The sequence below is a fragment of the Mobula hypostoma genome, chromosome 2, assembly GCF_963921235.1.
Source record: "Mobula hypostoma chromosome 2, sMobHyp1.1, whole genome shotgun sequence".
NCBI classification, from domain to species: Eukaryota; Metazoa; Chordata; class Chondrichthyes; order Myliobatiformes; family Myliobatidae; genus Mobula; species Mobula hypostoma.
In genome coordinates, this window is record NC_086098.1 from 11237975 (window position 1) to 11250408 (window position 12434).

Sequence of the window (12434 nt, forward strand, 5' to 3'; positions counted from 1 at the left end):
TTACACTTCCTCCCTCACCACCATTCAAGGCCCCCGACAGTCCTTCCAGGTGAGGCGACACTTCACCTGTGAGTCGGCTGGGGTGATATACTGCGTCCGGCGCTCCTGATGTGGCCTTCTATATATTGGTGAGACTCGACGCAGACTGGGAGATCGTTTTGCTGAACACCTACGCTCTGTCCGCCAGAGAAAGCAGGATCTCCCAGTGGCCACACATTTTAATTCCACATCCCATTCCTATTCTGATATGTCTATCCACGGCCTCCTCTACTGTAAAGATGAAGCCACACTCAGGTTGGAGAAACAACATCTTATATTCCATCTGGGTAGCCTCCAACCTGATGGCATGAATATTGACTTCTCTAACTTCCGCTAATGCCCCACCTCCCCCACGTACCCCATCCGTTATTTATTTATACACACATTCTTTCTCTCACTCTCCTTTTTCTCCCTCTGTCCCTCTGACTATACCCCTTGCCCATTCTCTGGGTTTTCCCCCCCCTCCCCCCTTTCCTTCTCCCTGGGCCTCCTGTCCCATGATCCTCTCATATCCCTTTTGCCAATCACCTGTCCAGCTCTTGGCTCCATCCCTCCCCCTCCTGTCTTCTATTATTTCAGATCTCTGCCTCCCCCTCCCACTTTCAAATCTCTCACTAGCTCTTCCTTCAGTTAGTCCTGACGAAGGGTCTCGGCCCGAAACGTCGACTGTACCTCTTCCTAGAGATGCTGCCTGGCCTGCTGCGTTCACCAGCAACTTTGATGTGTGTTGCTTGAATTTCTAGCATCTGCAGAATTCCTCGTGTTTTCATTAGATTCATTATTCCTCTATAGGATTAATTATTCACTAAAAATAATTGAACTGCAAGTGAAGCAGCCATTCTTTTAAGTGTGCCGGTCTGTAGAATGGCTTAGGTGAGATCAGAGCTGTGTGAGGTAAATCATTTTGCACGTTACTCTCTCCCTGCTCTTATTTGTTCATTCCTCATCTGTTAGGGCATAGTAGTTTCGTGAGAATGGCTCCAGGAGCAGAGTTTTGTACTCTGTGTGGGATGTGAGAACTCTGGGAGAGCCTCAGACTTCCAGATAAACACATCTGCACCAGGCACAAAAAGTTGTAGCTCCTGAGAGACGGAACTGGAGCTGCAGTTCGAGGGCCTTCAACTCGTACGGGAGAATGAGGAGGTTATAGACAGGAGTTACAAGGTGGTAGTCACCCCTAGGTTACAGGAGACAGGTAACTGGGTGACTGTCAGGAGAAGGAAGGTAAATGTACAGCCATTGCAGGGTACACCTGTGACCGTTCCCCTCAATAATAAGTATACAACTTCTGATACCATTGAAGGGGATGATCTACCGGGGTGGGCGGGGGGGGACACAGTGACCGAGTCTCTGGCACTGAATCTGGTGCTGTGGCTCCGAAGAACAGAGAGGTGAAGAGGACTGCAGGGGTGATAGGAGATTCAGTAGTCAGAGGAACAGAGACAAGTTTCTGTGGGCATGACAGAGACACTCGGATGGTATGCTACACTCACAACACGCTGGAGGAACTCAGCAGGTCAGGCAGCATCTGTGGAAAAGATCGGTTGACGTTTCGGGCCGGAACCCTTCGTCAGGACTGTAGAGGGAAGGGGCAGAGGCCCTATAAAGAAGGTGGGGGGAGGGTGGAAAGGAGAAGGCTGGTAGGTTCCAGGTGAAACCTACATCCAGGTTCCGGATGGTATGCTACCTCCCTAGCACCAGGGTCAAGGATGTCTCAGATCAGGTCCATGGCATCCTCAAGGGGAAGTGTGAGCAGCCAGAAGTCTTGGTACACATTGGCACCGATGGCATATGTAGACAAGTTGAGGAGGTCCTGAAGAGAGGTTTTAGGGAGCTAGGAAGAAAGCTGTGAAACAGGACCTTCTGGGTAATAATCTCTGGATTGCTGCCTGTGCCACGCGCCAGTGAGGGAAATAGAACATAGAACATAGAACTATACAGCACATTACAGGCCCTTCGGCCCACAATGTTGTGCCGACCATGTAACCTACTCTAGAAACCGCCTAGAATTTCCCTAGTGCATAACCTTCTATTTTTCTGAGCTCCATGTATCTATCTAAGAGTCTCTTAAAAGACCCTATTGCACCCACCTCTGTCACCTTCACCGGCAGTGCATTCCACACAATCACCACTCTCTGTGTGAAAAAACTTACCCCTGACACCTCCCGCACCCCCCCCCCCCCGGTACCTGCTTCCAAGCACCTTAAAGCTATGCCCTCTCATGTTAACCATTTCAGCCCTGGGAAAAAGCTATCCACACGATCAATGCCTCTCATCATCTTATACACCTCTATCAGGTCACCTTTCATCCTCCATTGCTCCAAGGAGAAGAAGCCAAGTTCACTCAACCTAAGATAAAGTAAGAATAAGATGATTTGGCAGGTGAATGATTGGATGAGGAATTGGTGCAGGGGGCTGGGTTTCAGATTTCTGGATCACTAGAATCTCTTCTGGGGAAGGTATGATCTGTACAAAAGGGACGGGTTACACCTGAACCCAAGGGGGTACAGGTTGGCTAGAGTTGTTTGAGAGGGTTTAAGCTAATTTGACAGGAGATGAGAACCCAGCTGAAGATGAGGTAGTTGGCTTACAAACAGAGGCAATACATAGTGAGACTCCTAGCCATGACAGGCTGATGATAGGGCAGTCTTGCTGTCAACAGGATGAGTTGTAACATAAAAGGTGGACAAAATTGAAAAGCATAAATATAGGACTGCAAGTGTTACACTTGTACGCACGCAGTATGCGGAATAAGGTAGATGAACTTGTAGCACATTTGCAGATTGGCATGTATGATGTTGTAGCCATCACTGAATCGTGGCGGAAAGATTACAGCTGGTTTAATGTCCAAGGATACACATTGTATCAAAAGGACAGGCAGGAACGCAGAGGGAATGGCATTGCTCTGTTTGTAAAAAAATGAAATGAGATCAAATCAAATCATTAGAAAGAGGTGACATAAGGTTGGAAGATGTTGAATCATTGTGGATAGAGCTGACGAACTGCAAGGGGACAAAGATCCTGATGGGAGTTTTATACAAACCCCAAAACAACAGTGAGGATGTTGCCTACAAAATACAACTGGAGATAGGAAACGCATGCCAAAAGGGCAATGTTGCAATAATCATGGGGGATTTCAATATGCAGGTAGATCGGGAAAATCAGGTTGGCATTGAATTCCAAGAGGGGGAATTTCTAGAAAGCTCATGAGATAGCTGTTTAGAGCGGCTCGTGGTTGAACGCACTAGGGGATCAGCATCAGCTATTCTTGATTGGGTTTTATGCATGTAGTGCAATGAACCAGTACTGATTAGAGAGCTGAAGGTAAAAGAATCCTTAGGGGAAGGTCGATTGATAAGATTGAATTCACCCTGAAATTTGAAAAGGAGAAGCTAAAGTCAGATGTATCATTATTACAGTGGAGTAAAGGGAATTACAGAGGCATGGGAGAGGAGTTGGCCAGAATTGATTGGAAAAGAACACTGGCAGGGATGATGGCAGAGCAGCAATGGTTGGAATTTCTGGAAGCAATTAGGAAGGCACAGGATATATACGTCCCAAAGAGGAAGAGTTATTTGAATGATAGGATGACACAACCGTGGCTGATAAGAGAAGTCAAAGCCCAAATAAAAGGCAAAGAGAAGGCACATAATAGAGCCAATATTAGTGGGAAGTTAGAAGATGGGAAAACTTTTAAAAACCAACAGAGACAACTTTAAAAAGTCCTTAGGAAAGTAAAGATGGAATACAAAGTAAGTCAGCCAGTAATATTGAAGAGGATACCAAAAGTTTCTCCAGATACATAAAGTGTAAAAGAGAGGCGAGAATGGATATCGGACTGATGGAAAACAATGCTGGAGAAGTAGTATTGGGGGACAAATTAAATAAGTACTTTGCATCAGTCTTCACTGTGAAGGCACTAGCAGTATGGTGTAAGTTCCAGAGTGTCAGGTGTCAAAATTGTGTGAAGTTGCCATTACCAAAAAGAAGGTTCTTGGGAAAATGAAAGGTCTGAAGGTAGATAAGTCACCTGGACCAGATGGTATATCCCAGAGTTCTGAAGGAGGTGGCTGAGGAAATTGTGGAGGCATTAGTAATGATCTTTCAAGAATCACTAGATCCTGGAATTGTTCAGGGAAACTGGAAAACTGCAAGTGTCACTCCCTTCTTCAAGAATGCGGAGAGGCAGAAGAAAGGAAAATATGGGCCAGTTAGTCTGACCTCAGTGGTTGGAAAGTTGTTGGAGTCAATTATTAAGGATGAGGTCTCAGGGTACTTGGAGGCACTTGATAAAATAGGCCCTAGTCAGCATGGTTTCCTCAAGGAATAATCTTGCCTGACAAACCTATTAGAATTCTTTGAAGAAATAACAAGCAGGATAGAAAAAGGAGAATTAGTTTTTTTTTGTGTACTTGGATTTTCAGAAGGTCGTTGATGTGGTGCCACACATGAGGCTGCAAACCAACCTACAAGCCCATGGTATTACAGGAAAAGTTCTAGCTTGAATAAAACAGTGGCTGATTGGCGAGAGGCAGGGAGTGGCAATGAAGGGAGCCTTTTCTGGTTGGCTATCGGTAACTAGTGGTGTTCTATAGGGGTCTGTGATGGGACTAATTCTCTTTACGATTTATGTCAATGATCTGGTTGATGGAATTGATAGCTTTGTTGCAGAGTTTGCAGATGATATGAATATAGGTGAAGGGGTAGACAGTTCTGAGGAAGTAAAGGCGATAGAAGGACTTAGATTAAGAGACTGAGCAATGAAATGGCAGATGGAATACAGTGTCGGAAAGTGTGTGGTCATACATTTTGGTAGAAGAAATGAAAAAAATGGGGAAAAATAAAAAAATCTGAGGTGCAAGGTAACTTGGGAGTCCTTGTGCAGGGTTCCCTAAAGGTTACTTTGTAGGTTGAGTCTGTGGTGGGGAAGGCAAACGCGAATTTAGCATTCATTTCAAGAGGACTAGAATTTAAAAACAAGGATGTAACATTGAGCAACACACATCAAAGTTGCTGGTGAATGCAGCAGGCCAGGCAGCATCTCCAGGAAGAGGTACAGTCGACGTTTCAGACTGAGACCCTTCGTCAGGACTAACTGAAGGAAGAGTTAGTAAGAGATTTGAAAGTGGGAGGGGGAGGGATGTAGCCAAGAGCTGGACAGGTGATTGGCAAAAGGGGATACAAGAGGATCATGGGACAGGAGGTCCGGGAAGAAAGACAGGGGGGGGGAACCAGAGGATGGGCAAGGGGTATATTCAGAGGGACAGAGGGAGAAAAAGGAGAATGAGAGAAAGAATGTGTGTAAAAAAAATAAATAACAGATGGGGTACGAGGGGGAGGTGGGGCATTAGCGGAAGTTAGAGAAGTCAATGTTCATGCCATCAGGTTGGAGGCTACCCAGACGGAATATAAGGCGTCGTTCCTCCAACCTGAGTGTGGCTTCATCTTTACAGTAGAGGAGGCCGTGGATAGACATGTCAGAATGGGAATGGAATGTGGAATTAAAATGTGTGGCCACTGGGAGATCCTGCTTTCTCCGGTGGACAGAGCGTAGGTGTTCAGCAAAGCGGTCTCCCAGTCTGCGTCGGGTCTCGCCAATATATAGAAGGCCACATCGGAGCACCGGACGCAGTATATCGCCCCAGCCGACTCACAGGTGAAGTGTTGCCTCACCTGGAAGGACTGTCTGGGGCCCTGAATGGTGGTAAGGGAGGAAGTGTAAGGGCATGTGTAGCACTTGTTCCGCTTACAAGGATAAGTGCCAGGAGGGAGATCGGTGGGGAGGGATGGGGTGGATGAATGGACAAGGGAGTCACGTAGGGAGTGATCCCTGCGGAAAGCAGAAAGGGGCGGGGAGGGAAAGATGTGCTTAGTGGTGAGATCCCACCGGAGGTGGCGGAAGTTACGGAGAATAATATGTTGGACCCGGAGGCTGTTGGGGTGGTAGGTGAGGACCAGGGGAACCCTATTCCTAGTGGGGTGGCGGGACAATGGAGTGAGAGCAGACGTACGTGAAATGGGGGAGATGCGTTTGAGAGCAGAGTTGATAGTGGAGGAAGGGAAGACCCTTTCTTTAAAAAGGAGGACATCTCCCTCGTCCTAGAATGAAAAGCCTCATCCTGAGAGCAGATGCGGCGGAGACGGCGGAATTGCGAGAAGGGGATGGCGTTTTTGCAAGAGACAGGGTGAGAAGAGGAATAGTCCAGATAGCTGTGAGAGTCAGTAGGCTTATAGTAACATTATGTAACGTTGAGGCTTTGTGAGGCACTATTGAGGCCTCACTTGGAGTGTTGTGAACAGTTTTGGACACCTTATCTCAGAAGGGATGTGCTGAAACTGGAGAGGGTTCAAAAGAAGTTCACGAAAATGATTCTAGGATTTAATGGCTTGTCATATGAAGAGCACTTGATGGCTCTGGGCCTGTATTCATTGGTATTCAGAAGAATAAGGGATGACCTCATTGAAACTATCGAATGGTGAAAGGCCTTGATAGAGTGGATGTGGAGAGGATGTTTCCTATGGTGGGAGTGTATAAGACCAGAGGAGACATCCTCAGAATAGAGCGACATCCATCTAGAACAGAGATGAAGAGGAATTTCTTTAGCCAGAGTGTGGTGAATCGGTAGAATTCTTTGCCACAGGCAACCTTTGAGGCCAAGTCTTTATGTATATTTAAAGCAGAGGTTGATAGATTCTTGACTGGTCAGGGCATGAAACGATATGGGGGGGGGGTGGGGGGGAAGGCCAGAGATTGGGATGAGAGGAAAAGTTAATCAGCCATCATGAAATGGCAGAGCAGACTCAATGGGCTAAATGACTTAATTCTGCTCCTATACCTTATGGTCTTGAATGCTGGCGGCAACCTGCAAGTATTGCCTTGCTTCAGGCTTTCAAACATCCAATGTGCAGAAAAGAAAGTAAATTGTGCAAGGAAGAAATGCAAGCCTGAGTCCACAGCCGCGAAGCCAATATTCTCCGCAGCTGATCTGGGTAGCTTGTTCAGCAAAGACAAGTAAACCTCATGGAGCAGCGGGCTGAACCAGCCCATCCCTTGCCTCTGACTCTGAAACCCGGATCTTTTCATCGAAACTTAACGTCTTTCCTCCCCCTTGAGCCTGGGGCCCCACCGCCTCAACTCTAACTCTCCTCCGCACGCTCTGCCACATCGAATCCGCTCTAGCAACGGCCAGATCATTCCCTGCCTTCGGACCCAGGTCCCGCTGCCTCGCTTCGGTTCGTACTCACCACGGCAGGTCGTACAGGCAGTTCAAAGCTCAGCTCCAAAAGGGAAGTTACAGGCTATTGATTTGCCGTGATCGTTTAGCAGAAAAAATGGGTGATTAGTAAGTGGTTAGTACCTTTGATTGTTTTGTTTGCTACCAAAGCAAAGTCGCTGTGCTTCACCCAGCATCACCTCACGTCAGCTCAAAGTTAAAGTACAGATTACAAATGCACAGTACTGTCTGCTCAGCATAGGCTGCTAGCCCACAGTATGGGGCCGGCCGCTGAACAGATGGGATCTGCAAAGTGAAGTTACTAGGAAGTTCTCATTTGCATCATCTAAATGTAAAACAATAGAGTATGCTGAATGAGATTATCAGAATCAGATTATACCAAGACAAGGCAAAGATGCAAACGAGGAACTCAAGGACAACACTTACTGCTGGATACAAGCAACACACATCAAAGTTGCTGGTGAACGCAGCAGGCCAGGCAGCATCTCTAGGAAGAGGTACAGTCGACGTTTCAGGCCAAGACCCTTCGTCAGGACCTCTTCCTCCAGATGCTGCCTGGCCTGCTGCGTTCACCAGCAACTTTGATGTGTGTTGCTTGAATTTCCAGCATCTGCAGAATTCCTGTTACTTACTACTGGATAGTTGTTTTGCTAATTCTCAAGTATTATGGGCCTTTAATACGTAGATTTAGTTGGTTATTATTACCAGATATTGAGTGCAGAAGTGCATAAAGATTCTATTGGGGGTCAATATCTGTATCCAAGTAATCAATTAATGTATAAAAACGGCACTTCTGTGTTCAAACTTCAGAACAGTTTTGTTCTAGATTTGAACATCTTGAGCCTCCAGTAACCTCAACGCAATTTCTATTGTTATATGCTCAGGATTTCCAGTATCCACAGAACCTCTCATGTTTATTGTGTTGTTTTATTTTTATCTGACAATTGGATGAGTATTTTTGATCCTCTTTTATAGGTTTCTCTGTTGTGCAAGGAAAAAAAATGTCCTCGACTGATGATTATTATTTTCAGTACAAAGGTTGTAACTTTCTTTCATCGATCTACAAAAAAGAACACTTGGAGCAACTGAGACATTTTGAAATAAAGGATTCTGATGTCTTCATTGTGACGTACCCCAAATCTGGTAAGAAACGTGGGTAATTTCCATACATACTGAAAACTCCTGTTTTCTGTTGGTATTTACCTCTCCAGCATCCCCTTCTGCCAGCATCCAACAAAGGATTTTGTTTTTAGCCACGTGCCTCCAGCTCACAGGTACTGGTGTGGTGCAAGAGAACTCTACGCTTGCTTTGGTATTCTGTTGTTTAATATTTAAGTTTACTCAGTTACGGGGGAGGCAGCATGATAGTGTAGTGGTTAGTACGCTACTTTACAGAAACAACAAACCGGGTTCATTTCCAGCCGCTGTCTGTAAAGAGTTTGTGTGTTCTTCCTGTGGCAGTCTGGGTTTCCTCGGGGTGCTCACAGTCCAAACACGCTGGTTAATCCCTCTTTGCCGGGTTCCGCTAGAGATGCGGCTTGTTAGCCCCTCATTAACAGTTCCGAGATTCAGCAGTGAGAAAACCACCTTTCTCAAACTCTGTGCGCTTAGGGTCCGTATGACTTGGGTCCCACCAAAACCGTGAAGTTGGGATGTCTTGACTGTGCAAAGGCTGTGTAAGTACTACCCCTAGGCAATTAGCCGTCGGCAAAAACTAACATTGTACACTGTGTACAATTACAAACGTGTATAGGGAAAGTGTATTTACAAATATCAGCTTTATTGAATAGTTAATAGGAAAAAGAAAAGGGAAAAAAAATAAATAGAGATCATTACAGCTACAGAGTCCAAATGTGCACATAAGCTGGAGCTCACCTTGAAGTTGCCTTTAACTCACGCAGTTGACCCACAGTCTGCGTGAGAGCACACAACACCTTCTGACTGTCGCTCGAAATCCATCTCGAACAAACAGGCTCCCACACAGGAGTATTGGTCGTCCCTCCTTGAAGCCATTCAACTGCACAAAACACCTTGTGCAACAGGGACAGTGTTCTCAGCCACCTTCCCTCCAGTCTTCTCCCAGCTTCTGTCAAAAAGACCTCGACCCCCATCAGTGTCCAACCCAAAAACTTCTCTGCCCAGTGTTCTCCAGAACCTTCTCCCAATTCTACCATCCTGATTGGCTGACACAACATTCCTAAGTTGAACATCTTAGTTCCTTATCTTTAGCTTAAACCCAACCAGGCTGAAAGCAGAACAGACTGCTCTTACAGAACTGCTGAAATGAGATACCTACAGCACAGCAGTAAAAATCGTAACCAGGGCTTTACGTTTGTAAATTGTTCTTTGATTCAGCTAGGGTTAAATAGGTGGGTTCCTGGGCAGCGTGGCTCAATAAAATAATTTCATGAGCAATATTTAAAAAATTGCCTCAGATCATTTGAGTAATTGGGACAGATAATCAACAGGTAAACCAGAGTTAGTACATTTTTAAAAAATCTGAGGGAATTTGTCCAGCATTGGTGGTTATCCCTTTTGTTGCTTGAGTCATGGCCATGACGGACCGATGAAATCAGAGAATGGCCAGGAAGCCAAAATTGGTACACTGGAATGGAGCAACACAGCCAATGAGAGAGAGATTTTGATAACTAGCATGAAATAATTTAAAATTTGGTATCAATCTTGTAACTATATGCCAGTGTAAGTGGCAAACTTGAAAGTTGTACGGTAATTTATCTTACATGGAGCAAATAATGTATCATTTCTTAATGCATGCATTACTAAATGACAATAAAAGGGGACTACATGTCTTCATAATCTAAAAAAAAGTTTATAGCTTAGAATGGGGGAGACTAGGAGTGTGTTGGAAGAGGTATGGGTTTCTTCAGCTGTTGTGCTGTGGTAAGAGTGGAGTTGGATATTATAGAGGTGGCAGCAGGTAGTTTCAATGTAGAACAAGTAGTCACAGAAGTTTTGGCAGATGTTGGAAATCCAGAGGCTAATAACTATTAAGCATATTTGCTAATGATAGAAACAAATGGGTTGGTGAGAAGGTTAAGGGAGGCTGAATGGGTTTTTTTTTGCCCATTACACCACTGGCATTTAGGGCAGCTATGAAGATCCTCCATCTCTGACCGGGTTTAGGGCTTCCTTCGTCAGGCCAGTAGCTTCCTCTCAGACTACAGACAGCCATGTAAGCCCCAGGTAGAGACACAGGATACCGTCGCACTCAGATGTAGAAGCGTTTTTCATTGCTGTTTCTCTAACAGTTTTGTTTTACCAGTCAGGATTGTTAGCCCCGAGCCGAACCCCTTGGTCTGGTCTCTACCCTTTGACCTGTTTGGCATGGGTGACCCTATCAAGAGCCAAAGCCAGCACGGCTCTCTGGATCACTGAGGCATTAAGCCTCCAAATCACAGCAAGGTCGGGAATCCTCTTAGAGGCTGAATTGGGTCTTCAGTGCAAAATGGGCTTCGAGAAATGCAGGAGCTAAAATTTTCTGCCACGCCTATTCAAGGCCACCCTGAGATATACGTGAATGAGATTTACCTCCCTGAGATATACGTGAATGGAATTTGGGTTGGAAAGAAAGCTAGCGTGGAGTACAATTATAATGAAATAATCAGAGATTTGTGGTTTGGACTGGGGGAAAAATTCCAAGGCTGTGTGAGATGGCAAATGCTGTTAATGTGGTTGAATATAATTCAAGAAATTAATGGAAGAAAAATGACAGCTGAGGGAGAAGCATGACTTGAAATAAATTTCAAATTACCGTGAATAAGCATTTACCCAGAGGCAGAAGGAGAGAAAAACATTTAAGTTGTCTCAGTAAAAAATCGTTTGATGTAGTATCTGAAGTGGTGGTAGAAGACAAAATCTTCCATGATTATCATAATATTGCCCCTTTGACATGCCTTTTCTATTTCCTATTGTAATCTGTGGTCCACATCCCAGCTACTGTTAGGAGTCCCATGTGTAACTGCCATCAGGATCAGAGGAACAGAGGCGCGATAGAGACACCCAGATGGTATCGTCCCTCCCTGGTGCCAGGGTCAGGGATGTCTCAGATCAGCTCCATGACATTCTCAAGGGGAAGGCTGAGCAGCCAGATGTCTTGGTACATATTGGCACCAATGACATTGGTAGAAAAGGTGAGGAGGTCCTGAAGAAAGATTTCAGGGAGCTAGGTGGGAAGCTGAAAAACAGGACCTCCAGGGTAGTAATCTCTGGATTGCTGACCGTACCACGTGCCACGTGCCACTGGGGATAAGAATAGGATGATTTGGCAGAGTATTGTGTGGCTGAGGAACAGGTGCAGGGGGCAGGGGGCATATTTATTGGGATCTCTTTTGGGGAGGGTACAACCTGTCCAAAAGGGATGTGTTACACCTGAACCTGAGCGGGGGTGGGGGGAGGGGGCAATATCCTTGTAGGCAGGCTTGCAGGAGCTGCTCGGGAGTGTTTAAACTAATTTGACAGGGGGACGGAAACTGGAGATGGGGTAGCTGGTTTACAAACAGAGGCAGTGTGCAGTGAGACTCCTAGCAAGGAGAGGCTGTTAACAGGGCAAAATTGCAGTCAACAGGATGAGTTGCAACGCAAAAGATGGACAAAATTGAAAAGGGTGAACACAGGACTGAAAGTCTTATATTTGAGTGCAGGCCTAGTGTAGTAAATGGCCGTTGTGTGTTCTTCATGCTGGATGGTGGAGTCCTGGGGGACCCAGAGTCTCCCAGAGAACTATATCTGCGTGAAGTGCATCCAACTGCAGCTCCTTGAAGACCGTGCTAGGATCTGGAGCAGCAGCTCGATGACCTTCAGCTTGTACGGGAGAGTGAGGAGATAATCGACCAGAGTTACAGGGAAGTAGTCAGCCCGAAGTTGCGGGAGGTGAGTAGCTGGGTGACTGTCAGGAGAAATGGAAATGTGAATTGGCAGTTAGCGTAGAGCATCCCTGTGGCCATTCCTCGCAATAATAACCATACGATTTTGGATACTGTCGTGGGGGATGACCTCCCAGGGGATGTCACGGAGACTACGATACTGTCACTGAGCATAGGTCTGTGGTGCAGAAGGGACCACGGACCTATGCCCGGGGTGATAATGGAGACAAGCTCCCACTACCTATTAAATGCTCCCAGTGGTGTGCTCTTCAAATAG

General features: G+C 45.9%; 1 protein-coding gene across 4 annotated transcripts in view; it reads left to right on the plus strand.

Moving 5' to 3' along the window:
* The window catches only part of LOC134337993 (amine sulfotransferase-like), an 87078-nt gene that overhangs the window by 41463 nt on the left and 33181 nt on the right, over window positions 1-12434 (plus strand). For all 4 annotated transcript variants that reach the window (XM_063033481.1, XM_063033472.1, XM_063033490.1 and 1 more), the window contains one exon: window positions 8250-8417. In XM_063033481.1, coding sequence (XP_062889551.1) covers window positions 8276-8417 — 142 coding nt within the window. In that variant the 5' untranslated portion in view covers window positions 8250-8275. The remainder of the gene's footprint in view (window positions 1-8249; window positions 8418-12434) is intronic.